The sequence below is a fragment of the Coenobita brevimanus genome, chromosome 99 (genome assembly GCF_032717465.1).
Source record: "Coenobita brevimanus isolate Jiangsu-jjx chromosome 99, ASM3271746v2, whole genome shotgun sequence".
Classification (NCBI taxonomy): Eukaryota; Metazoa; Arthropoda; class Malacostraca; order Decapoda; family Coenobitidae; genus Coenobita; species Coenobita brevimanus.
In genome coordinates, this window is record NC_137052.1 from 20673234 (window position 1) to 20700621 (window position 27388).

General features: G+C 39.4%; 2 protein-coding genes across 2 annotated transcripts in view; both read left to right on the top strand.

The window, feature by feature from the left end:
• The window catches only part of LOC145414458 (cadherin-99C-like), a 66161-nt gene extending 45202 nt beyond the window's left edge, over positions 1-20959 (top strand). Inside the window, exons 21-30 of the mRNA XM_080284014.1 lie at positions 670-818; positions 3470-3610; positions 4496-4723; positions 5017-5125; positions 6202-6352; positions 7132-7237; positions 11014-11150; positions 12766-12874; positions 19352-19466; positions 20480-20959. Of these exons, the coding sequence (XP_080140140.1) occupies positions 670-818; positions 3470-3610; positions 4496-4723; positions 5017-5125; positions 6202-6352; positions 7132-7237; positions 11014-11150; positions 12766-12874; positions 19352-19466; positions 20480-20793 (1559 nt within the window). The 3' untranslated portion in view covers positions 20794-20959. The remainder of the gene's footprint in view (positions 1-669; positions 819-3469; positions 3611-4495; positions 4724-5016; positions 5126-6201; positions 6353-7131; positions 7238-11013; positions 11151-12765; positions 12875-19351; positions 19467-20479) is intronic.
• A 3805-nt stretch (positions 20960-24764) lies between these two features.
• LOC145414463 (NHL repeat-containing protein 2) overlaps positions 24765-27388 on the top strand; it is a 34316-nt gene continuing 31692 nt past the window's right edge. The window contains exons 1-2 of the mRNA XM_080284019.1: positions 24765-24904; positions 26366-26555. Of these exons, the coding sequence (XP_080140145.1) occupies positions 24902-24904; positions 26366-26555 (193 nt within the window). The 5' untranslated portion in view covers positions 24765-24901. The remainder of the gene's footprint in view (positions 24905-26365; positions 26556-27388) is intronic.

The following is a 27388-nucleotide window of genomic DNA, read 5'->3' on the forward strand; positions in this document are numbered from 1 at the left end:
TTTAATTCTTCCAGTCCCCAGATGATTTTATTCAGTGTCTGGGAGACTTTTAACACTTGAAGGTTGGCTATTGGCTTTATTAATCCCTCCCTCACTAGAGATTCTTGCCAGCTATATTAAAATTGCCTAGTTGCAGCCAAAGTAAAATTTAAAATGTCATTGTTGTGAAAGGGAAGTAAATTACAGGGAATAGAACGTAATAAAATTGTGGCCAGGAAAAGGAGAGGAACACAGTTATGATGAACTTATGGGTACTTTTCACTTAAGGTTTATCATGGCAAACCTTGATCACATTCCAGTGCTCTAGTAGTAGAAACAAAGCCAGCAGGACCATATTGCATCATGGGAAGATTTTTAGTTCATTTTTGTTTCCCCTTTGACAGATATAGACTGTGATTCTTAGTCAGTTTTGACATAACTTCTGCACTGTCTGCAGTTGGTATGGACTTTCATGTTTATTAGGAGCTATTTCTAATATTCTTGGCTGTAGGATGAATTAAGCTTAGTACTTTTTGACAAAGAATATAATTCTGGTGCCTCTTGTTGCAATTTCTTCTCTAGTAGCAAAAAGTATGAGCTCATGTGTGTGTGTTTTTTTCAGTGGGTAAGTGAGTTAACAGTCCTAATTAATGTCAGTTGATGAACTTTAAGAGTTTCCTTATTCTTCAGGAAAGTTTACCATGGAGATGACAGAAGAAGGCCACTGTGGTCTGATGCTGCAGACACAGCTGGACTATGAATCTCAACAACACCATACACTGCAAATACAGCTAGAGGCTCCCATTTCACCTACAGGCAAAGAACACAGACTGGCTCAGGTAAGTATTACCAATACAGTGGTGGTTGTGGTTGTAGGGTTAAAGGATACCACATTCCAACCACTTTTTCCAAATATTTTGTAATATGTGTCTACGAGGTGAGAGTTAGGGACTGTAAGAAACCTCTCAGTTAACAGCATAAGAGCAATATTGGAGAGATTGAGAGAGAGCTCAGTCTTTAAGCGATCACATTGGTCTAATTGGTCAACTCAGCTGCCCAGATATACAGACACCCCTCACATGCCTCCTTGTTCTCTAAGGAGGATGGTGGATGGTAGGAAAAGGGCAGCTTTAGCTTGTTTTCCTCTGGGCATATATCCAGATGACCCTGAGGCAACAACAACAGCAGTAACAATAACCAGTCCCATAACTCCTCTGGCACAGGAGAGTGAGATATTGTAACAGGAATTTTCTTAAACTTTTCATATTTATGTAAACTGTCCTGTAAGATATGAAGGAGCTGTGCTTTACATTTCCCCAACATAAGCTAACTTGGGACACAGGACTAGGGTGATTATAAGGATATGGTTATGGAGGTAACAAAAACAGCACATAGCAGCTTTTTTTTAGAGCAAAGTAAAGATTCTTCAATTACTCCACTTTAAAAATGGGTCAACTGTTATTCTTAAGATTGGTCTATTACATTAGTAGTGTGTGGTCCTGCAACTAAATCTTCATATTTAATCTGTCATATATATAGGCTTGCAATTGAGAAAAATGTTAATCTCCCTTTGCTAAATGGAATTGCCTGGCAGTAACCAGATTAATTGGTAAAGTGCAACTGTTTGTCCAGAAGTGTGTTAACCCCTTAAGTGCGGGCATGTTGGAGGCGGTCCATGCACCTCACCCGGGGATATTCGTGCTCCGGCTGACTTTTTAAAAATATTTGCCAAAAATCAGTTATTAGTCCTAGAATATTATAATTACATAAGCATATGGCACATACCTTCAGCTTTCTCCTGAGAAAGTCGACTACTGTAGGACTTGTGGAGACTTCTGAAGTTGGGTAACGAAGACTTCACTTTACCCTTCCCGACACCCAGCAGTATGATTACCACAGCCTGATATTATCACAAGAAACACTATTCTATGATTTTCAAGTAGTTTGGAATCCATACTCCAAAAAAAAACACTGTGAAAGCAATGTAAATTACGAGCGCGTACCAGCTTCCCACACGCACTCGTTCCCCGTTGGTATTCTGTCATTTATTATTCATAAACACATTCACACTTTATATTCCTAGTACTTTATTACACTTATATATATATATATACAGTATTTATCCATAAGTTTCTATCAGTAATAGTAGTTTATTTTCACTCCAGGCATTCACTTTCTCGTTCGGTAAACTAGCGTGGAGAGCAAAACTTTCACTTTCACCATCATTACTCCAAGTATTTGTACTCATATTATTATATTAGTAATTATTTACATTTCTATTTGCATTTTCTGTTTTATTTACATTATTTACATTTCTATTTTATTTACACTGTATTATACACTGTCACTTGCAGTAACTAAGGGCTCCTTTCCCTTGGAGCCAGGATGAACTCGGGACACTGAAGCACTTGTAGTTTATCACCATTTCCTCCACTGGCTCATCACACGATTCACCAGAAAGATTGTAGTCACTATCCATCATTATCATGGATAAATTAGCCAGTTCACGTTCCACAGCAGAGTCAGTCCTTTACCCCTTCCCACACGAGGGTTTAGTAGGGGTAGAGGTCACAGGGCCCTCTAGAAGCGGCGGATATGGAGGGGCATGAGTGCGATGTGGTTTCATCTCAGGAGGCAACACTGAACTGAATGACGAGGTGGATATGGGACTGCCAAGGGTTGACAACGTCAGCGTTGTGACAGCTGCTAATTTATATGCTGTGAAATGATTGCCAGGAAATCTAGACAATACATAATAAATTAGGTAGTTCCAGGTGAATGTAAATATCACTTAGGCTTCTCCCTTCCTTTCTTATATATATTTTTATTATGAGAACAGGTCATACGGTATATTTCCAGGGAAAATAAACAGGGAAAATTAGCGAACCAGTGCACATGGGGTGTTGCCAGGTGATAATTAGCCTATTACAGGTGTATGGCACTATCAATTACCTTTTTTCTTTTTTATATATATTATTTTGTATAAGAATAGGACATAGGGCTCGTTTCAATGGATGAAATGAGTGAAAAAATCCGGGCAAGATTTGAGTAGCTTGGCACAGCTGGGGCAGGCGGGAGGAGAGAGTAATGGAGGGGAGGTAGGGAGGGGAATCAAGAACAGGGAGAAATGGCTAAACTGTCAACAGTGAATGGGAGTACAGATGACATTAGCAGCACTGACTATTGTTGGATACTGGCAGTACTGACAGATGATACAATCAATCACTTGAAAGCCCGGGCGCATTCAAAATAACACAGAATCACAAAAGTGACACCCCTCAGTATGATCCATTGCACCCGAGCATCATGAAAGTGACGCCCCGCGGTTCTTGACTAGAGCTTCCCTGTCTTGATTGAATAACTTTGTAGGGGCTAGAATCAGATCCTGAAATATCCAGTGCCTTGAAAAAAGTGTTCTCTCAAAGGCTTTAAAAATGTTTGATAAAATACTGTAGAGTACGGCTAATATTTTATACTGTTTTGTCTTTAGGTCGATGTCAGTGTGATCGATGTGAATGACAACAAACCTGAGTTCATTTTTACACCACCCTATAGTGATGTTTCCCATGGCAAATATTTTGGCTTTGTCACTGAGGACTCAAGGATTTCCACTTCAGTACTACAGGTCAAGGTAAGTAAGATGGTAGTTTTGTTGCCAAGCCTTGAGATACAGAATGATGCTGTAAGTTTGTTTATTGCCTGCATTTGGCTTTATAATATACACTGGTCACATGATGAAAAAAACTATCACATTGGAGTTGTTTTATGGTATTCTAAATCAACATTATAGCTCATGATGTCCCCCCAAAATATATATATCATGATCTGAATATGGTTATGATAAAATTATTGACTAAGAGATGTCACAGGCAAGGAATATATGGCATCCTCATGAAAGTAGGTCTACCATCGTGGTTAAAATCATTGAACATTTTGCAACAGCCATCATCTTTGGTGTCAGATCATTTTGTTCTAAGTTTGCCCCAGTACTTTGTTGATTGAGTATATTGTATGGAGCACCAAGTGTATTGTATGGAGTACCTAAGCTTTGAGCCTCTATGCTCCAGATTAAAGTGTAAAGGATTGGATAATATTGGAAAACTATCAGCAGCTCATGACCCTTTTCCCACTGAAGGAAAGGATGAGATACGATTCATGGAGAGGAAAAAAAGGAATGAAAATAAAGTAAGAAAACTATCAGCAGCATTGCCAGTGAAAAAGGCAAGCAGTCATTCTCATATCATTCAGTCTCCTGTAATTCTTGCCCCATCTCACAGGCCTGACCATCAGTAGTATTATGTAATATTGGGGGGGGGGGATATTGTTCTTTGCAAAGTGAAAATTATTTATCATTTTTATTTTTATTTTTTAATAGCCCAGTAAAATATTCATCCATTGTAAAAGACTTATTTTTGTTTGCAGATGGTAAATTATTCACCTTTTACAGGATTAAGGCATTTAGCAATAGACAGGTAGATATATAAAAATGATTCATACATTTTTGTTTCATTTACAGGCAAAGGACAAGGACTCTGGAGAGTTTGGTAAGGTGGAGTATGAACTTGTACCCGAGAGCAACCGTGGAGGATACTTCAGCATGGATCGCACCTCAGGACTATTATTGACTGAGAGGGAAATGAACTCTGTGCCACGGGACCTCCTGCCATTCAACCTCACACTCAGGGCTCGGGACAATCCTCAGGGTGATGCCAGCCTCTCACACACCACCACTGTTCCCGTCATAGTGAGTTGCTATGGGTTATGGATATTGGTACTCAGTTTTTTTTGTAAGTCACCTTTATAATACCCTTTTCTTTTTTTTATTAGCTCTAATACGAAATACAGAAAATTGGCTTATTTGCTACCCATAAAACTGATTTGCCAGTTTTTACTGATTCCAATTTTAAGAATGCTGTGAAATTTTGGGGGCACATTTTATATTTAACACTGCTCTGGAATGAACAGAATATTGCACTAAGATCACTGATTTCAAGTACCAGTACATGTACCATTCTGAAGTTTACCTATTCAATCCAGGTGAACCTTGTTGAGGAGAGTCATCAGCTTATTCTGGTGGTGGAGGCAACACCAGGTCATGTCAGGGATCGACAAGAGAAGCTGATTGCAGTTCTTCAAGAGCATTCCAGTATGTATTTATTTATTTAGTATCAGTAATTTATTTGTTGTGGAAGGTGGGGGTGCCCTCCATTGATTCTGTCAGTGGAGAGCTACCTTCCAGTATTTACACAGTGACAGAACAAGTGGTTTTCTGTAGCCCAGGAAATCATATTCTGTACAGTATTACTGTACATGGTTACCATATGACCAGCAAATGAGTGCCCGGTCCTAGTGGTCTGGTTAAGTCGTCAAGCTGATGTGAGAGCCACTAAGGCACTGTTAGTGCAAGGGAGATACAGTTATGTTGTCATTAAGCAGATAAGTACAGGTACACACAAAGTACTATACAGTAAGGCACCAGGTTTTGCAGCATCAAGATTTCATCTCATACTGTACCTGGTTATGTGGCATGTGTCAGTGTTGGCATGGTATGATTGAGATGTAGCTTTGTTGGAGATAATTTCTTTTGTATAATGGGGGGTCACCATGTAATTTTTTAGAACATCGGTAGATATCACACAGATATGTGTACTGCAAACCCATTGTATTTAAAAGTGTGTGAGATGCCTGTGATGCCATCTCTCAGTGAGTTGTGCTCAGCTTTTAGGGATCTGATTTTTGCTATTACCTGGTGATATTAACCTCATTTTAACATCTTCAGCCCAAAGATGTCTTTCCTAAGTTTAGTTTGATGTTAGCCAAAAGATGAACTTCAGCTGAAATAGTTACTTGGAACTGTACCTAACCCCTTCACCCCAAGGTAAATCAAGTCACCTGGTGTTAGAATAAATTATATAATGTTCTCATGCTATAGGGGTTAATCAGCTGAGGGAAGATGCCAGCTTGTTAATGTAAATTACTGAGCTGATTAGTACAGTAACACCTCATTAGAAGTTGCCTTTCATTTATATTCTTCTTTTGCCTTTAAACCCCCAGTGAATCACAGAACTTGCCTGTTAAAGTTCCACTGCTACCTATGAGGCTGGTTTGCCAATTTCCCAAGCTTACAGTACCAACTACATATGAAATGTGAGATTTTGGAATGCATTTCTGTTGTATAACAAAGACTGCCTGTTATTTGTGACATCAAAATGTTGTCCCCAGACCAGGTTATCGGCATCGAGAAGATAGAATCCCGGCGGTATATTGGCAATGGAAGCATCTTGAGTGACAGTAATGGCACTGACATCTGGTTCCATGTTGTTGACACCAACACTGGCACTCTTCTTCACCGACATCATCCTCAAGTTGAGAAGTGAGTCCACAACACTCAAGTATTGTACCCACACTCTGCTATAAAGCGAATCTCCTGTATTGGCATAGTTACCACACTGATATATAGTCAATCCCCTACACAGTATAGTCAGTCCCCATACTCAGGTATAAAAGAAGGTTCCTACGCTGGTACAGAGTCCCCACACTCTGATCTATGATACAAAGTCAGTTCCTTGCACTTTAGTATATATGTAGTATATAATATATATTTAGTGTATACAGTATATGAGTTTTATTTTGATATGATGTAAAGAGGAGTAATTGCTATATTACAGTCAAGGAGATTAAACATTTGTTTTTTTGTTTTGCTTTTTAAACATAATTTTTTGTACAATAAAACTCTGGAGGTGTTTATAAAGCATACATCCCACAGAAACACTTCTTCCCAGAGAAGCAAGAAAACACAGTGCCATGTTAATGATGTGGCCATCACTCTGTGCCACAGCAACACTAACATGTGTTGATGTAAGGATATTATAACTCCACCATCCACTTCCAACATTACAAGCAGCCTCAAGCATCAGTGACATGGAAAGAGGGAAATGAAATCAAGACTTCAATCTCCTCTCATTCCTCTGAGGTAGATGAAAGAGCTGCTCAAGATGTCACTTCCTAGTGTGTCACTGGGAAATAGGATGATGATGTTATCATATAATTTATGTAAAACTTTTCTTATTCCTAGTTATGTCTTTAGTACCAATCATTTTAGCTCAGATGAGTGCCATTGATTTATTATAATCATTGCTGTCATCACTACAGGCTGTCAAGTAGTGAACCAGATCGCAGGACGCTGCTGTATCATGTGACTGCTGCACTCGGGGGTAACAGTGCCACAGAAATTCGCCCTCCTACCCTTGTACATCCGGTTAGTTACACAGAGGCTTTCACTTAGTTGTAGGTAGTCAGTTTGAATTTGACTGATGGAACTGGACCCCTATCACAAATTGAAATCTTAGTCATGGTAGCATGAAATTCAGTGAGCTGTAGTTTTGATGTAGGAATGAATCATGTTGGTTACTAGTCAAAGCAACCTTCTAATATGACTACACTTGACCATGAACTAAGCTAAAAGGAATTTGCGATATTTATCAGGTTAGAAGTGTTTTATAGTGTATCTATCAGGTTAGAAGAAGAGTTCTATGTTGTATTCCTGCCATCTGTCCTTCTATGTCTCTGACCATTACTTCATTTCATTCATTCATTGCCAGACGCCATGTATCGCAAACGGGGTGGCCAAGGGCTTAGAGTTGATTGTTTTACAGGGAGGGGCACTAATCCTCCACCAACCCCACTTGACACGTAGGGATGCCAACAGCATCTGGTGTTCCCAGGCAGTCACCCATCCAAGTACTAACCAGACCATTACTTGCTGTTGTTAATTGAAAGTTAGCCAGAGAGGTCTTTCTGTGGCTGAATAAAAGTCGTGTGGTAGTTGAAGTAAAGTAGATGATAAAGATACCATCTGACTGAAAAGGTTAATTGAAATTATTTCTAAATCCTTCAGTCAGACATGTTGTGTTTAAACAGAATAACATTTGATGCTAATACAGGTATCTAGAATAAAAAAAGAATAGACATTACAGTATCCTATCAAGAGCATTACACTGGCATTTTTTCATGCTCTCACTTCTTCATTAATGCACAGTTCTCTCTCTCAACCCTTACACATCCATGGCTAAATGCAGAGTATTTTATTCAGGTGAAAGGAGCCCCAGCATTGCAAAGATTAATTGAGATTATTTTTAATTCTTGACTGCTAGAATTTCCCTCAGCCGAATATCATGTAACTTCAGTTATTGTTATTTATTTCTTTATTTATTTTGTACAGTTTCTTTCTGTGTTGTGTCTAGCTAGTCAGCATCTAGAATGGCTGTGACATTCACTGTTTTCTAAATAATTTCTGGTATTCTTTTCAGAAGTTCATTAACATGTTCCTGTTGTGTGCGGCAGTGACATTATTTATATGAAATACTGTACCGGTATGTGACAGTAATATGAGGTACATAACCAAGGAGTAAGAGGAAGGATACTTTCTTGTGTTCAAAGAGGAATGACAACTGTGGAAGGCAGGATATAATGCTGGCAAACTTTTGTTCATGACAGAATTACACAGATCTACCCAGACAGTGCCCAGTCTTGCTTTATTCCAGTTCTGCTCGTGATCTGTAACACACATTTGGCTGAAAGTTAACTGCATACCTTTATTAGAAATGCTTATAAGTCAAAGAAGACAGAAATACTAGTAATGCCCCTCACCATTTTCACTTTTTGTCAGTTAATTCCTTTGCCATCAGTATAATTTAATAGTTCTAAGACTCTCATAATTTGATATTTTGAATCCAGATGATGTCCTGTTTACTTTATTCTGACTGTTGCCAATTAGTTTAATTCAGGTAGGTAAGGTGTCTCATATCAAAGAGGCTTATCATTGAAATACTGTACTTACCCCTTCCGGTATGAAATGTCAGTTCTGAGCTGAGTAAAATAAACAGAGGATGGCAGGAATAAAATGAAAAGGACATCCCAAGGCTCAGTGGGCTAAATATTGTCATTTATGTTACTTTCATTATCAGTTTTACCAACTTCCTCATCCCTCAGCAACTGTCAGCAGCACCACCAGCCTGAAGGAGATAACAGGAGATTAGTTGGTACCTGTTGCCATTAACCTCTTCATTCAGAAAATGTAATTACCCCTACCAGCAATGTTGGATGGAGGTTATGTATTCACCCATGTCTCTTTGTTTACGTACAACATACTGTATCTCAAAATGTTGTAATCGGATTTCAGTGAAATCCAGTGGACGGGTGGACACTGAGACAAAGAAGAGTTAATTGGATTTTGGTGGAAGTATGCATTCTCTGAGCCTGCATAACAGGACACACTAATATTGTAGAATTAATTGACTGTGAGGCTGTAAAATCATTTGTCTGGTAGAAAAAAGGAGTAACAGCAGTAAATCTTATATTTTTTTGGCATTGACACAAATATGTGTTTTCTAAGTGCATTCTGTTTTTTTTTTCTTTCTTTCTTTCTTTTTTTAAACAAGGCAGTGTTTTATTCAGCTCAGGAGATACTTACGCTGGTGACGGTGATAAAAACAAACTCCATTAACCCCTATGCACTGGGCATGGGTTTACCTATCCACGTCCCGGAACTGAGTTATTTGCAGGATAATTGATTTTCCCCCCAGTATTTTTTTTTTTTTTTTTCATTACAAATCAATCACAAATGACAAAAAAACACATAAAAAGCGTGTGCTTATTCTCTGTTGGCGATTTGGAGGTAGTGGTGTGGTGTGAGGGAGCTGGTGTGAGGCAGCTGGGCTGAGCATGTTCAAGGTCGCAGTGGTGTGTTGGCGGTATTGGTGGAGGGAAGAGGGATGATTACCTCGTGCCAAAATAAGTGTTGAATGTGTATTTGTTTCTCTCACTAATTCACAATGCCTTATGAACACAATATTGCAACTAAAATAGCAGAAAAACACATGAAAGTAACTAATAAAGATTGGCTTATTTTATGTTTTCCATGATACTTAATTTCTAACAAATTTATGTCTATTTATTTATTCACTATTATCTACACACTATTTACACATTATTTCACTGTTTTTAGTAACTCTTGACAGTATGATACTCCCTAAAGTCTGGCTGTGGTCAGTACAAGTGTAATCAAGCACCCATACACTCTCCCCCACACCCCTCAGGGCCCCCTAGTAGCCCTCTCCACAACCCCACCCCACCCCACTCTTCCGACCCCTACCCCAACCTTGAACCAGTATCAGCTGGTTCCAAGGCCACACTCTCCCTACGCTGGCCTCCCACCACCCTCCACCACAGCCCTCCTCACTGCTGGGCTGCCCTCCCACCCCCCCACCCACACCCCCACCCCCTCCCCCAGCCAGCCAGCATTACCCCATGCACCAGCCATGCTGGGACAATACTCTGAGTCCATATGGAGCGCTACTAAGTTCAAACATGCCCGCGAAAAATTAAAACATTATATGACATGGACCGTAGGCCTCTACCAACACGTTATATGATGTGGACTGGTGCCTAGGGGTTAACCCATTTGATAAAGAAGAGTGCAGGAGAGGATGCTTTAATATGGCAACACCAATACAACCGGGCAGTTTCACTGCCTGTTAATACAAACATCCCTCACATCCACCCCCCATCCCTTCAAAAGAGAATGGTGGACTCAGGTGAAGGGTATCTTCAACCTGCAGCCCACTGGCTTCATGTCCGTTTTAGCCAAGGGCCACAAAAACATTATGACTCATTTAGGTGTTGTTTAACTCCTGTCTGTCTGGCAAAGCAGACCGATCAACCACAGGTAAACAGCAGCTTCTTGGGGGCCATCCTGCAGGTAAAGTACAGTACATACACCATGCAAGGATCCGGCTTCCCCTTGTGGTAGACGGATCCTCACCAGGGTCAAACTAGGGTCCTTCCCAACTGCGAGGTGCAGGGGATTTGAGATGGCTTAGCTCGTGGGTGGATGCGGCAGCTGCTCCACACAGGATGCACAGTGCCACCACATGTAGGCTCCTCATCAGTGCCAGTCATGTAGTGTTTGCAAGGATTAAATGAGAAATATGTCCTGGTAATGAACAGGTAAACAATTCTCTTATCCTTCTACAGATTTTAGAAGCTCCAGCTCCGCCAGCTCGAGCAGGGGTGGCGCTGGAGGGTTTCCAAGTGGCATTAATGGTGCTGGCAGCCGTCATTGTTATACTGGGTGTTGCTGGTATCTGCTACATCTGTGTCCAGTGGAAGAGGTAAGAATATCTATCTTGTCTGTTTATAGCCAGATGCCTGGATCTCGTGGGGGGTTGCCACAAACAGGTTACTTCCATGTTATCCTGTCCTCTGCCATCATTCTGACCTTCTTCCAACTCACCACTCTCATTCCTATACAGTACTAGTACTGTACTTCTTTACTCCAACCATTCACCTCATTTTCAGTCTTCCCCTCTCCCTTTCCCCTCTTCACCCCATTCACATAGTCCCTTAAAAAAAATTTTAATTCTCCATTCTTTTGGCATGACTCAACAGTGCTTATTGTAACACAGTTTTATCTACCTGGTTGTTAGAATAACCTAGTCAGAGTAAACAACAGTGTATGAGTTTGATCCCCAAATAGGTGACTAGAAATTTTTCAGCCATGTAATGCCGTGAGAGTGAGCAGACTTGTTGTCTACTCAAAAATACGGTGGACTTAGAGCCTATACACCACAGAGGGGGTATTGCTAGATCTGGTGTTCTCATTTTATATTTTACAGTCCTTTGAATTATTCAGATAAAAGAATTATACCCACATGTGGAAATCTTGTTGAATGGGGAAGATGCAACAGTTTGGGCTTAAGCTGGACCCTCTTCAGATGTTAACAGAGAAGGAAAAAAAGATAATTATAATAAATGCTTTTATTTTGGCTTCTTCCTACCTGAGGAGGGTCTGTAAAAACTATTGCACAATATCTTCCCATCAAACAGCATTTCCATATGGAGGTACAGTATACTTTTTCATTTAAAGCTGTTTATCTTTGCACTCATGACAGCATAGCCTACATTTCTGTGAAGTTTCAGAGGCACTATGTCATGTCTTATTTTTAAATCTTTGTTCTGATCAACCCATCTATATCATATCCTGTCTCCAAGCCTGTTGATTTATATTTTGCAGCATTCTTTTCCAAACTGGGTTAATTACATACCCTTGTAAACATAGATAAATGTAAGATGGACTCATTCATACACTGCACATAGCTAGAGTGCCAGAGAGTTTTGGAAGTAAGACCAAGGAAGCCAGTTGAATAGAGCTCATACCAATATGTTGTGTGGAAGAAGAGTAGAACTGTAAATTGGTGAAAGACAAGGAAAAGGAAGAAGAATGGCAATTTTAAGAGAACTGTGTAAGGATTATTTATTTATTTATTTTTTTAATGAGTAACTCTTGGCATTGGCATGAATGTTCATTCTCTGAGGTCTAGCAGTCCTGTTTCCACACACCTTCACATGATTCCACTTTGGCAATAATACCCAGTCACCATTCATACTAAATGCATGCCAGGAAGTGTCTCTTTCAAGATTGGTGTGCGGGTCATAATTGAGCTTGTTTCTGTGACATGTCAGGTGGTCTTTTGAAAATCAGATATATCAAAATTCACATACTGTACTCATATTATTCTTTGCCCCAGCCTTGAAGAGAGCTTGGATTCTTTCAGATTGCAGATAACTTCTCTAGTTACCTGATTACCACTTCCCCTAAAGTTAGCCATCCTCTGTTAAGGGATTTGTGGGCTGAGGCAAAGTATCAGAGATGATTATTTTGTTGTAGAGGAAATGTGATGTAGGCTACGGTATATCCAGAGGTAAAGCTGCCACTTTCCTTCCAAGGTATGTGCGTCATCGAGCCGAGGCGAATAAAGCTGTGGTGGTAGTGGCACCACCCTATGAGAGAGTTGGTTCTGTGTCAGAGCCAGTTGCAAAGGAGTATGAGGTGCAGGTAAGCTTGGCTAACTATATAGCATGGAGGGAGAACAACAAATTTGGGTGTGTTCAAAGGCCATGTTATTGGTGGCAGTGTAGATTTCATGCCACTTTTTTAAAAATTATTTTTATGCTATTTATGTCATTTTAATATTATCACAGTTTGCATCATTTACATACAAGAGGATATTGAGATGTTGTGTGCAAAATCTTTCACTAAGGAAGAGGTGCTGTGAAATGTTCTATGCCACCCATAATATGGTTCATACTTTTAGTCCTAGGTATTGTTCCTTTGGAAAAACTACATCCACTTATGCAAATGTTGCTTACTGAGGAAATACAGAGTAATTGATGAGGGTCCAGTCCAGGTCAAAGCTGTTGTATCTTTCCATTTAACAAGATTTCTAGTACAGGTATGTAGATATAATTCTTCCAATAAACTGTGATGTTTGTAGGAAATTATTGGTTTAACTCATCACACTTATGATAATATGTTTCTCTACTCCTAAGAGGCTGCTTACAAACTTTCACTCTTGCTATTTCTCCTGTAATGATACTGAATTTGCACATTTTAGGACAGACGACATCATATTACTGTACTGAATATCCATTCTTGTGGCATGGAGAAGGATATACAGTAGACCCTTGCTATAATGGACCCCAGTATAGCAGATATCATATTTAATGGATGCTATGAAGCCCACCAAGCATTTGTTGGCTATAATGAATAATGTCCATTAAATGGGGCACAATGGGTTGCAGTTCTTGTGTGTGTTTTCTTCCCTTTTTACTCCAGCCTGGTGTGAAAATGCCCTCTCTCCATCGTGATTCATGAGTTGTAATAACAGACTATTGTATTACTGTACTGTACTGTACTAGTCAGGGAGAAGTGCTATGACAAGGATTGGAAATAAGCTGCTAGAGGGTGAAATTATGGGCCAGGTTAGTATAAAATGGGTATAGTTTACATTTTAATAACTGCAATATGCTTTTGTCCTCATTTATTTTCAAACATGTGCATGAAATCTCTTGGGGGGACCCTTGTGTAGAACGGACTATGGGCTTTAATGGGCCAGGTTTTTCCCCAATTAGTCTGTTGCAGCAAGAGTCTACTGTACTTAACCCTTTCTGTCTGATGACATATCTGTTTAGGCTTTTCTTCCTGCCAGCAAACCATTTTATTAAGTTTAGGGTAGCTCTTTGGAAGAGCTGATGACAATAATATGAGGAGTTCCATGGAGTATCTCTGAACATGTCAGACTCAATAAACCTAGAAAGTGGATGTTAAACAGCAACCTTTATCGCCTATGGCATCTTCTGATTTCCTTCATGGAGCAGTATCATGAAAATAATATGAAACATTCTGTGGAGGAACCCTCAAGGCACTGTATGTCCATAATTTCTTATTCAGTCCTCTGTTTTCTCTGTTTCAATTTTGACATATTACTCCATGGAGCTCCTCACATCTAACCTCACCAGTTTGAAAAGTCCATCATAAGCTGAGTAAAATCATCTAAGAGTAACACACACACACACACACACACACACACACACACACACACACACACACACACACACACACACACACACACACACACACACACACACACACACACACACACACACACACACACACACACACACACACACACACACACACACACACGGAGAAACAGCCGAAGAGAGCAGACGTCTCAGCCATCGCTGCTAACCTTAATTAGTTTCAGGAATTTTGTCTGTCCTGTCTCCTAAGGTCTTGTTTTGAATTTAAAATAATGAAAGTTAATAGACTACCAAAAATCATCATCATCATCATCATTGCCAGACGCCATGTATCCCAAACGGGGTTGCCAAGGGCTTAGAGTTAATTGTTTTACAGGGAGGGACACTAATCCTCCACCAACCCCACTTGACACATAGGGATGCCAACAGCATCTGGTTTTCCCAGGCGGTCACCCATCCAAGTACTAACCAGACACTACCAAAAATGTAAAGATTTATTGGCTAGACTGTACATGAATGTTTGTAGTTTTTTTCGGTAACAGCTGTTTTGGTATTTAACCAACATCAAACATGGCTGAAAATGTAAACAATGAGGGACTAGAATTTCAAGGATTTGATGCAAATACCAATGTCATGGACCTGGGTAAAACTTTAATTATGAGGATTAGTGAACTTGAAGAGAAAGTAGAGAATCTAGTGATAAAGGATGTGTCTGTAAATACGGAAACTACCATACAGAGTCTGATCCAATCCAATAAAACAGCGAATGAAGAGATTAGGAATTTGAAGTGGGAAAATGTTGAATTGAGGAGGAAACTAGAAGAGAGTACTAATAAAACGGAGAAGGTGAATAACGTATTAGAAGAACATAAGGCAAAGTGGTCACACGTAGAAGAAGAACAGAAAGAAGTGGTCAGCTTAAGAGAGATCATCCAGGAAGAAAGGGAAATGAACAAGAAAGAAATGGAAGAAAATGTAGTGAAAATACTGAAGAAAAAAGAGAAAATAGTGAGAGAAACTGTAGAAAGGAGCAGATGTGTGGTAGTATTTGGAAACAGGGAAGAGGAAGAAAAGGTTAGGTTGGTAAGACTCGAGAGAGACACAAACCTGGTGAGAGGAATATTAGGCAAGATTGACCCCGAAGGAGACAAGTGGGTAAAAGAAATTGAGGAAGTAAGGAGGATAGGGCCTTATAAGAAAGGGGAAACAAGACCAATGAGAGTCAAGTTTACATCAGAAAGTGTAATAAATGAGATACTTAAAGTGACCTGGAAATTAAGCAAAGAGGCGGGGATGGAAAATATTATAATAAGAAAAGATCTGAATGAAGAAGAAAGAGAAGTTTTAAAATTATTAAAGGAAGAAGTAAAGGAAAAAAATGATAAGAGGACAGAGGAAGAATGTAATACTTTTTTTTTGGAGAGTATTGGATATGAAAGTAAGGAAATGGTATTTAAGGAAATAGAAGTGAAGGAAACTAAGGGGGATGGTTGTGAAAGATCAGAAGTTGAGGAAGTGGTACGGACAGAGAGTAGGAGAGAAGAGGGTATTAAAAACGTCAAAAATAATTTGAAGGTGATATATACTAATGTTGATGGTTTCATATCGACAAGGATCGAAATTAACGATTTCTTGAGAGAACATGAACCTGATGTCATGTGCTTTGTAGAGACCAAATTAAGAGAAGATATTGATGTTCATTTGGGAGATGGTAAATACAAACTGTGGAGAAAAGAAAGAAAAGAAAAAAGGGGAGGAGGAGTGATGATAGCAGTGAAGAACAACATAAATGTAGATACTGTGGAAATGGAAGAAGGCAGGGCTGAAGTGATATATATGAAATTAGAAACTGGAGAGAATGTTAAGAGAGATATGGCGGTAGTGTATGTTCCCCCAAAGACGAGAGCATGGAAGGATGACGAATACCATGAGATGTTGTCAGATATGGCTAGCTATTTGCAAAAAATAATTGAGAAAAGCAATAATATAATTTTGGTGGGTGACTTTAATTGTAAAGAGGTGAACTGGGAGGAATGGTACTCGGGAGGCGGCGAGGATTCGTGGGGCACTATGTTATTAAATACAATAATGAATAATGTGATGATGCAATGGGTCAAAGAAGAGACATGGTTTCGAGGTGAGGACACACCAGCAAGGTTAGATTTACTGTTCACCAAAGAACCCAATGTAATAGAATCATTGGAATATCTCTGTCCTTTGGGAAAAAGTGATCACGGGATCATTGAGTTCCAGATGTTAATAGGAAACATCGAGCCAAGAGACGAGCTTCATAGACAGGGAAGATACAACTTTGGGAAAGCAAATTTTACAGGATTGAGAAACTTTTTTGAAAATGCGGATTGGAGAAAATTCAGAGAAACAAGAGAGATACAGAGGAAGTGGGATATCTTTCTAGACCTCTATAATTTGGGAGTGGAAAAATTTGTACCAATAGTAAGAGGGAAAGAAAACAGGAAAAAGTAGTGGTTTAATAGAAGGTTTATGATAGCAAAAAAAGAGAGAGATAAGGCGTGGAACAATTGGAGAAAGAGAGGTAACAACAGAACAAAGGAAGAATATAAAAGAACAAGAAATGAATACACAAGAATACGTAGAGAAGAAGAAAGGAATTTTGAAAAAGGTATAATTGACGAATGCAAGGATGAACCCAAACTGTTTTATAGATTTGTTAATGGCAAACTGAAACAAAAGGAAGGAATTACCAAACTGAAAGTAGAAGGAGAGGTCTTTAAGGATGCGGCAATGCAAGCAGAAATAATGAACAAACATTTCCAGTCAGTTTTCACTAAAGAAAAGGAGCTTGTGGAAGGGGAGGGAGTGATTAGAAATGTTCCGGTGATGAAAGATGTAAAAGTGGAGGTACAGGAAGTGTATAAATTACTGGAAACTCAAGATGTAAGGAAAGCCCCAGGACCTGATGGAATTTCTAATTGGGTACTGAAGGAATGCAGAGAACAACTGGCGGATAAAATTCACAGCTTAATCGTATGCTCACTGGAAGAGGGGAAAGTGCCACAAGAATGGAAGAGGGCAAATGTGGTAACAATTTACAAGGGAGGAAACAGGGAAGAACCCCTGAATTATAGACCAGTGTCTCTAACCAGCATGGTCACAAAATTGTGTGAGAGAATCCTGAAAGACAGATGGATAAAATATCTAGAAGAGATAAATATTTTGGCCGAATGTCAGTTTGGATTCAGAAGTGGAAGGTCATGTGTTTCTAACTTGTTGAGCTTTTACTCAAGAGCGATTGATGTGGTACAGGAGAGAGATGGTTGGGTGGATTGTGTGTACTTAGAGAAGGCCTTTGACAAGGTACCTCATAAAAGACTAATGTGGAAACTAGAATATATAGGAGGACTAAAGGGGAAACTTCTGGAATGGATGAGAGACTTTTTGAGAGACAGACAAATGAGAACAGTAATAAAGGAAAAGATGTCTGGATGGAGGGAAGTAACAAGTGGAGTCCCTCAAGGCTCAGTGTTGGCGCCAGTAATGTTCCTGATTTACGTAAATGATATGGTAGATGGAGTGAACAGTTATGCAAGTCTGTTTGCTGATGATGTAAAGATCTTGAGGAAGATAGAGGTTGTGGAGGATTGTAAAATACTGCAGGAGGATTTGGATAGGATACACAATTGGAGCCGGACGTGGGAAATGAAATTTAATGTAAAGAAATGTAAAATATTGGAAATGGGTAAAAGTACCAGGAGACCATCACTGAATTATTTTTTGGGTAATGAATTAATCACAAAAAGGAGAGAAGAGAAAGATTTGGGAGTGCTGGTCCAAGATAGTTTGTCACCAGAAAAGCACTTTAATAAGATAGTTGGAGAGACTTATAAACTCTTGACTAACATGAGTAGCATTTCATTATATGGATGAGGAAATGATGAAAAAATTGATAGTGGCCATGATCCACCCCAGGTTAGAATATGCAGCGGTAGTGTGGTCCCCACACAAAAAGAAAGATATAAACAAGATTGAGAGAATACAAAGAACAGCGACCAAGATGGTCCCCAGTCTGACAGACCTGTCATACAGAGAGAGGCTGGAAAAACTGGATTTGCCTTCCTTAGAGGAAAGGAGAAAGAGTGAAGACATGATTGCAGTGTTCAGGACCATGGTGGGAGTAGATAAAATTGACAAAGAAGATCTGTTTATATGGGATAAGAGAGCAACAAGAGGACATGGAATGAAATTGAAAAAGTCAAGCTGCTTGAAGGATATCAAGAAATATAGCTTTCCTTACAGAAGTATAGACTTATGGAATAGCCTGGACAAAGAGATTGTTCAGTCTAAAAACTTAAACGAGTTTAAAGCTAAATTTGACTTATTGAGAAACAGCGACAGAAACCCACGAGCATAGTACATTCCGTGTATATCACAATTAGGTATATTAGGTAAATACTTAAATATTTGGAACGACTTAGACAAAGAGGTGGTGCATGAGAAAAACATTCATGTGTGTAAAGGTAGACTTGATAAATGTGGATATGGAGACAGGACAACACGAGCATTGCTCAATTCCTGTATACTACAAATAGGTAAATACAAATAGGTAAATACACACTCAAAACTCTGGCCAAAAGGATTAAAAGCTAGGGACATCAGTGTATAGGAACAGCATTAGAATAATTATAATACAGAATATTGCAGCAACAGATTTTAATGAATTTTGTATGAGTTGCTGTACAGTCATATCACTGCTGTCACATGCTTGACAACTACAGTTTTGTTGTGAGTTGGTTAACCAGTTTTTGAGTAAATCCTTTATGTGGTAAAGTTCTCACCTAACTCAAATGAGGATGTGAGGAAGTGTGTATTAGAGGAAGACAGTTTGTGTGTGTGTGTGTGTGTGTGTGTGTGTGTGTGTGTGTGTGTGTGTGTGCATGCATGCATGCATGTGAGTGAGAGATAAACAGACAGACAGACAGAGCGACTAACCTGCACGTTCTTTTTTCCTTAGGTTTTGCATATGAGTGTTCCTATGGATGATGATTCTGTGCAAGACTTGACCATTGATTCCCGCAACTCTCATCATTTCTCCATGGATAATGTCTCGTATATCACCAAGCAACAGTGTAAGGCCATGGGTCATGGTTACACTATACTTAAGCTGTGTATTGTACAACAAATTTATACTTCAATATTATTTCATTCATTCATTCATCATCTAATCCAGTGTTGCCCCATGAGGAACGTAGGAGTCCGGGACTAGGCAAGTTGGTCCTGACATTTAGATGAGAGTGACCAGCCTCACTCTTCCCTGAGTGGCATTACATGAGCAATGAACCCCAACCATCCCTTGGATATAAACTTGCACTGGCTTAGTCCGATTGGAATGCCTTAATTGCCCACTAAACCAGCTGGTGCCATAATTTGGTTGTATGGTTACTACAGGAAACCATTTGACTTGTCACTCAGTGTAGAGTCACCCGCAGACAGAAGGAAGCAAAAAGAATGAAGGAAAGAAAGACAGAAGAGGAAAGATGGAAAGCAGGAACGAAGGGAGGGAAGGGCAGGCACCCGAGAGCAGCACTGCATCAAGTGTGTGGATGGTCAGCTCCCGCCCCCCAGGCTCACACTCTATCAGCAAGGGTTAATCTCCTGAAAAGCATTGCACTAAGTGAAATTCCTGCAAGTAAAACAGATCGATAGATAGATAGAAAACACATTACTTTGATTGTGCCATGTCATGCCAGTAATGTGTTGCAGATTAAAGCAGCATGTCTTCAGTAGTACACCTGAATGAACTGAAATTTGCTAGAATGTGTTCTGTAGAGCCATTAGTAGCCTCTGTTATGAGCTTACCATCTTGTAGTAAATAATATTCAAGCTAGAATATTGTGAACCTGGACATATGAGGAGAAAAGTTAATTCAATTTAAACCTCCTGGAATTGTAACTTTCTGCCTCAGCCACCTGGTTACCAGTATTACAATTCAAGCAGGGTAGTTTTTCAAGCAGAATGTTTTGTTCCTAAACTTTTTATATATTTTTTTCATACAGCTTATAAATTTTTGTTAGTTTCTGCAATTAATATGCTGTTTACATAACTATCCAAAAATAAAAACTGCTTCATGTATATACTCCAGCAGTAAGTGAAGACAGCAGCAGCCGAAGCAGCGATGATGCTGGTGGGATGCATGACTTGACTCCTCGTGGCCACATCAGCAGCACCCACGACCATGATGATGATGGTGAACTAGACTGGGACAGTCCCCTTGGCTCCCACCATTACCACCACCACTCCTCCACCCCTGGCAGGAACCCAGCCTATGACCACTTTGCAGGTGATGACTCAGCAGGCGAGGGTCCACTTAGTGTTAGTGTCACCAATGAGAATGTTATGTTTGGCAGGCGAGGCCTCACAGATCCATCACCAGTCCAAACTACTACTGAACTTTAATAGTTTATTTAGTATACTATAGACAGGTGTGATGATCCAGACAGGTATTTCACAGCATAATAATAAAATGAGACTCAACCAAATGTTATACACTAGTGTACTGTGTAGTACAGTAAGATTTGTGTAAACCATTTTATTTTTTTAATGAAAATTTTCTGTTTCAAATTTGCTGTCCATCTTTTATGTAGTTGGATGCCACTGTTTTTATTAGACAATATTTTTTTAGTCATAAGTATCAATCAGTAATATAACTGCATGTCAAAACTGACATTCTACCAGCTAGACAAAAAATTTGTGAAAGGGTATTTCATATTGTCAATGACGAATTTGAATATAGTTTACATGCAACTAAGGGTAGGTCATCAGGAGCATATTAATAAATAATAAAAGTAAAAGCCATCCCTAGTGGACTGTATACCTCTAGTCTGACTGAATACTCAAAATGTATAATTTTCCTCTGTAATAATTTTCAGATAATTATTATATACTTTTACTTCAGCTCAAAAAGCCCCTCCTACAAATGCACTTGTCTTTCGAAAGAAAATTACATTATAGATTAACCTGTTTTAGTATGGAGAACTACAGCTATGATATCATTATGATGTATAATTAATTTTGTAGTGAATATTGTACACGTTTAAGAAAAAAAAAATACTGTATAGTTACATTTGTCAAAAAGTGTGAGTGAATACTGTATCTACAAGACCAGTTTAAGAAAGTTTGGTTAGGTGTTAAGTCAGTATGTATTAAACATTCTTAGTACAGTACAGTACATGCTGAAGGAATACTGTGCCTGTGAATCATATGTCTGCATTGTTGATAAAATATGTATATGTGTGACTGTGTTCATGTGCCTTGTTCATTTGTAAGTTACAGGATAGAAATTCAGCAATATCCCTTTGATATAAAGATTCAGTACAGTATCATGCCATGTTGTACTAGTTCCATAACATTAAGAGTTATACTGTACTCTCATTGTCTGAAAAGGTGAGTATTGGAGGGGGAAATAATCCTGTAAAAGAAACACTCATTAAAGTTGTTAAGTGGAGCACTTCACTCCTGATTACAAATATAGATTGGCATTATCCAGTCTGGTGATGCATTATAACTCGGTAACCATTTCAGAATCAAAACAAAGCACCAAGATTTTTTTTTTTTTTTTTTTTACATCAGGTTAATGCCAAAAGACTGTTTAACTGAATCAGACTTTTAGTGCCATGAAGTCAGAGTTCACAGAGTAAAAAAAAAAAAAAAATTAAATTAAATAATATAAAAAAATTATCCTCTGGAATACAGTGGGAGATCTTGAGAAATGTTACAAAATTAGTCTATCATAAACTACTTCTCTGTAGTATTTGATGTTATAGTACATGCAGTATAGTTACCATTGCCAAGAAATTAATGCCTCTGGGCTTCTGTTATGGTTGAGATCATAAACCATTTGCTTTTCCTGTCATCAGAGCCCTAGTCGACTGGATGAAACAACAGTAATGAAATTAATCCAGATGGTGGGATATTAAACACTGCATCTGGATTTGACTATTCAAGAACAGTATATGAAATTTGGTGCTGATTTTGTGCTCAAATTATTTATACACTGTATTTACTATACTTGCAATAAGGCTTGTAAAATATAGTCATGTGTTTTCCTGTTTGATACAGATCAGCCATAATTTGCTTCTGTGCTAGATATTCTTAGTAACCCCAGTTCATGAAATAATGAACTATTTTTAAGAAGCAAAAACTGATAGTATTCATAAAATGAAAATGCCATCCATCCATCCATCATCCAATCTTACGTTGCCCCATGAGGAGCATAGGAACCCGGGGCTAGGCAAGTTGGTCTTAACATTTAAGATGAAAATGACCAGCCTCACTCATCCCTGAGTGGCATTACATGAGCAATAACCTCAACCATTCCTTGGATATAAACATCCACTGGCTCAGTCCGATTGGAGTGCCGTAATTACCCACTAAATCTCTAGGTGCCATAAGTTGGTTATATGGTTACTACCTAGCATAGTAAATGGTTTCCTGGTGTACAGGAAACCATTCAGTTTGTCACTTAGTATTGAGTCACCCACAGGCAGAAGGAAGAGGAAAGAATGAAGGACAGAAAGACAAAAGAGGGAGTGTAAAGTCACCTGTAGGCAGAAGGACGTGGAAAGAATGAAGTAAAGAAAGACAGAAGAGGAAGGAAGGAATGGAGGGAGGAGAGGAAAGGGCAGACACCTGAGAGCAGCACTACATCAAGTGAAAATGCACTCTCTTAAATTGGACTATCTACTCGTTACTCAAGTAAATTTCTGAAATAAAATGATGAAGACCATAAACTATTGATATTTACATTTTCTTTAAATTTTCTTATTATTTGTATGTACATATTCTATTTTCTGTACATGCTTTAATAATACAGTATAGGCAGTTTGTTGACTGTGTGTGTATATATGCTTGGAGTCTGACATTACTATATTTTACTTGTGTATAAATGTTTTTTTTTTTTTTATAATAAATATTTAACAAGATCATGCTATTACTTTCCTTCATTTAAGACAGGTGGTTTGTCCCTGGCACTGCTGCGTAAAGAGAGCAATAGGCTTCAAATGTTCTGGTAAATGTATATGACCACCACCACCACCACAAACCACTGTCACCACACCCATTAGTACAGTATCACCACTATCATCACCACAAACCAGTATTACATCTTTGACATCACTGTGCCAGTATCATCACACACAATATCACTGCACAACTACTACCACAACAATTACCGTAACAGCTGTTAGCATACCTCGTATTGCCAATACCACCACTATCACCACAAAACATTAGCACCACAATAACTACCATTGTCATTTTTATCACCATCACCATAAACAACTCAGTCCTTCAACTACTCTCAACATGAGTGAGGTTTCAGTCCCTCAGGACCTATAGTGGAAAGATCATATTATTGTAGCTCTCTTGCAAAACCTGCTTCCAAGAGATTAGGTACATTAAGCAGGAGTGTATGGAGCAGCTTTCCCCCATATAAGTACAGTATTCCCCAAGGGACATATTTTCTCCCCATGGTCCTACTTTTCTCCCACAACTAGGCCTACTTCCCTCATAGACTTTTTTACACATTGGACTGTTCCCATTTCCCCGAAGACCTGTTCCTTCTCTCTCTGTTCTGTTGCATGCTTTTCTTCATTTCTGCTACGTGCCTGCCCACTTTCTCATACTCCTACCCGCTTCTCCCACTTCTGCTTATTCTAACTTTCAAGCAGCCATTCACCAAAGCAAGAGTATAGAGCAAATAGGCTACAGTGCGAAGTGAATGAGTGAGTGAATGAAATCCAGGCAAAGATCATATGGTACTTTGAGGTCTGCCATAAAATGGTACTTTTTTTTTTTTTTTTTTTTCAATACCATGTGGAGTCACATGGAGAGAGACTCTGGCAAATGAGGAAGTGAAGGAGCATTGTGGTGTGGATGTGGAAGGAAGCGTTCGGAGAAACACATTGAAGGTGGTTTGGCCATGTGGAGAGCATGGAGAGTGAGAGACTGACGAGGAGAGTGTATGTGAGTGAAGTGAAGGGGGGGAGAGGGAGGGGGAGGCCGAGGATGTGATGGAGGGATGGAGTGGAGGTATATGAGAGAAGAGGGTGTGAGCTTGGAGCAGGGCGGTAAAATCATGGGGGACAGCGACATGGAGGCGATTTGTTTGTCGCCACCCATTACGGGATAGATAGTTCGTCCGCAAATGAAATAACGTCAGAATTACATTACTACTATGCATATACTCAGTTCGTTTGACCTAGCTTTCGTTATTTACATTTTCTTTTCTTGCTACCTTCATTCAATTTTATTTCATACTTTGCATTCTGACGAATAAACGTAACTTAAAAAGACGTCGGATGTCTCACGAACGCACTGACCGCCTCGCCTCGCCTCGTCGGTTCAAAACAAACAAAGTGCGACGGGTGTTGGTGGGTGGAGGGCACACGAGGCAGGTGTTACGTGGAGGGGGTGCAGACAAGAGGAAAACCATAACTGGTGTCACTGCAGTCAGTCAGAGTGAACAGACGTCAAGTCAGCTACCTCCAGAACACCTGTTGCAGTCATGGTACTGTATTATTTTACTTTCGTAGGGACATGCAATTTTGGTTGTTCAGGTTTTTTGGTAAATTAGCTATTTATTTTAAGCAGGACAAAGACCTTGCCAATTCACTCCTTATTCTAGCATGTTTTCTGTATTTTTCTGATTATTTTTAGGGTGGTAAAAGTTGTATGGTGATTTTGTTCCCCGTAAGTTTTGTTCCTCCCAACGCTTCCCGTTACATCCACATCCACACCACAACACCCCTTCACCCCATCACCTGTCAGTCTGGCCCTCCAAGCGACTCCACATGCTCCTCTGAAATAACTCATCTCCACTGCCCTCACTCTGAGGGCATTGAAGTGATTTGGCCGTGTGGAGAGGGTGGGGGGCTGACAGAGTGTGTGAGGAGGCCGAGGGGGGGCTAAGGTTGGGATGGAGAGGTATATGAGAGAGGGGGGTGTGAGCTGGGAGCAGGGCAGTGAAATGATGGGGGACAGGGCGACATGGAGGCAATTTGTTTGTGACCACCCTTTACGGGATTAAGGCGTCTGGCAATAGATAGATAGGTTTTTTCCATGCTTTGCTCTCCCATTGTATGTTGTTTCTCTGACGTGATGTTGGACACTCACAAGTACCGGTACCTTCCTTAATCTACCAAAATTCATTTACCATTAAAGTTCATTGAGTTAGGTTGTCAGGTTAGGCTAGGTTAGTTTGGGTTAGCTTGTTAGTTTAGGTTGTTGTTTAGGTTAAGAAGTTGGGTTAGGATACTTTGTTTCCTTAGGTTAGGGTAAGTTAATATATATTAGGTAAGGCTGTTGTTATTTAAAGTTAGGCTAGCCGCAGTAAATTTTGGAACATATATGTAGGTCACTGCCATTATGCTTGGGAATGCAGCACATGAATATGATCAACAGGAAAACAGAATCAACAAAAGGCAGTCATTTACCACCATGAAATTTTATTAGAAAAATATAGAAAATGACAGAGAAGAAGGAGAAGTTAATTGATAAGGTATTCTGCTGGATAAAATAAACACTTTACTGGATTTTTAGGATATGCATTCAATAGATGGTGGTAGGTGGTGACAACCCATCATCCACTCGCATGATGTAGTGCTCCCTGCTTCTTCCTTCACGTACATCATTCTTTTTCAGTGTCTACCCTTCTCTTCCCATATCTCCCATCTTTCATGTCACTTTTCATTACTCTTCTTTCCTTTTCAGGTGGTTTTTATTGAGTGACAAGCCTAATGGATTCTTGCAAGCCAGGAAACCATTTACAGTGCTGAGTGGTAACCTTATAACCAACCTATACATGTTCCCTACGTGTTAACAAGTGGGTTGGCTGAGGGTTAATGTCACACCCCATAAAACAACTAACTCAAACACCCACCCTATATGGGATTATGGCATCTGGCTATAGATAGATATAGATGGAATGTTTAATCGTACACTACTGTAAATCCGCACATCTTTTCCACAGGGAGACCAGGAGGACCTATCACCCATTAATGAGGGACCGGCTCAGAATGTTGGAGAACTAACACAAGTCTGTTTTGACTTGGCTACAAAGCTTGAGGAATTATCGGACCAGAATGATAAAATTGAGTGTATCAGAGCACATATCCAGACATACTCTGAGAACAAAATTCCTATGATTGATTTTGAATCTGGTAAGTTTCTAAAATTACACTTAAAGAATTGTAACATTCAGGACAGTCATTAAGATACATAAATATGGTACATACTGTATATATATAGTATATGTTTTTTGTTTATTAAGGCTCCAGCATGCTTGCTTGCATTGGCCTTGGTTACCCAAAGGCACCCTTCCACACTTTTTAGTCTCTAGCAGCCTCTCTCTGCAATACCATATCCCTGAGGTCAAACTCTATAACCTCATACCGTGAACCTGGGTGACTTCGTACGATTTTGAAGGTTATTTCATCCTGACACAATTTATTTTGGCCAAAATACTGATGTTAAGTATTACATACGTACGTGAGCCAATAACCTGTAAGTATCTAACAGCCAGATAATCTCAGTATCTTCATCTAGACGTAGTAAAATATTTTATAGGTGTCCGAGGTCACCCCGGACTGGGGAGACTTCGGACTGCCTTGGGGTGACCCCGGACACTCATTAGAAATGCACTGAAATGGGCCCCTAGTAGCTCAGCTGAATGTTTGGACAGTTCTGGGGGGTCTTCGGACACTGCGCGACTTTTAAAAAAATTGCTGAAAAAAATACAAAAAAATACAGAAAAATTACAAGTAAATAGTAGTGATATATAGCAAAAATAGATGAAAAAATAAATTTTCCATTGACTTACAACCCCAGTTTAGTTGATTATACATATACATTATAGGGAGTACATTCCCACGCTATGCGCAGGTTAAAGGCACGATTGTGACTGACTGACCGGACGGTTTAAAGCGTGCCGGCTATTTAAATGCCTAATTAAAGGGAACTTGGAATGGAGGAACAGAAGATGGGGAAGGAAAGA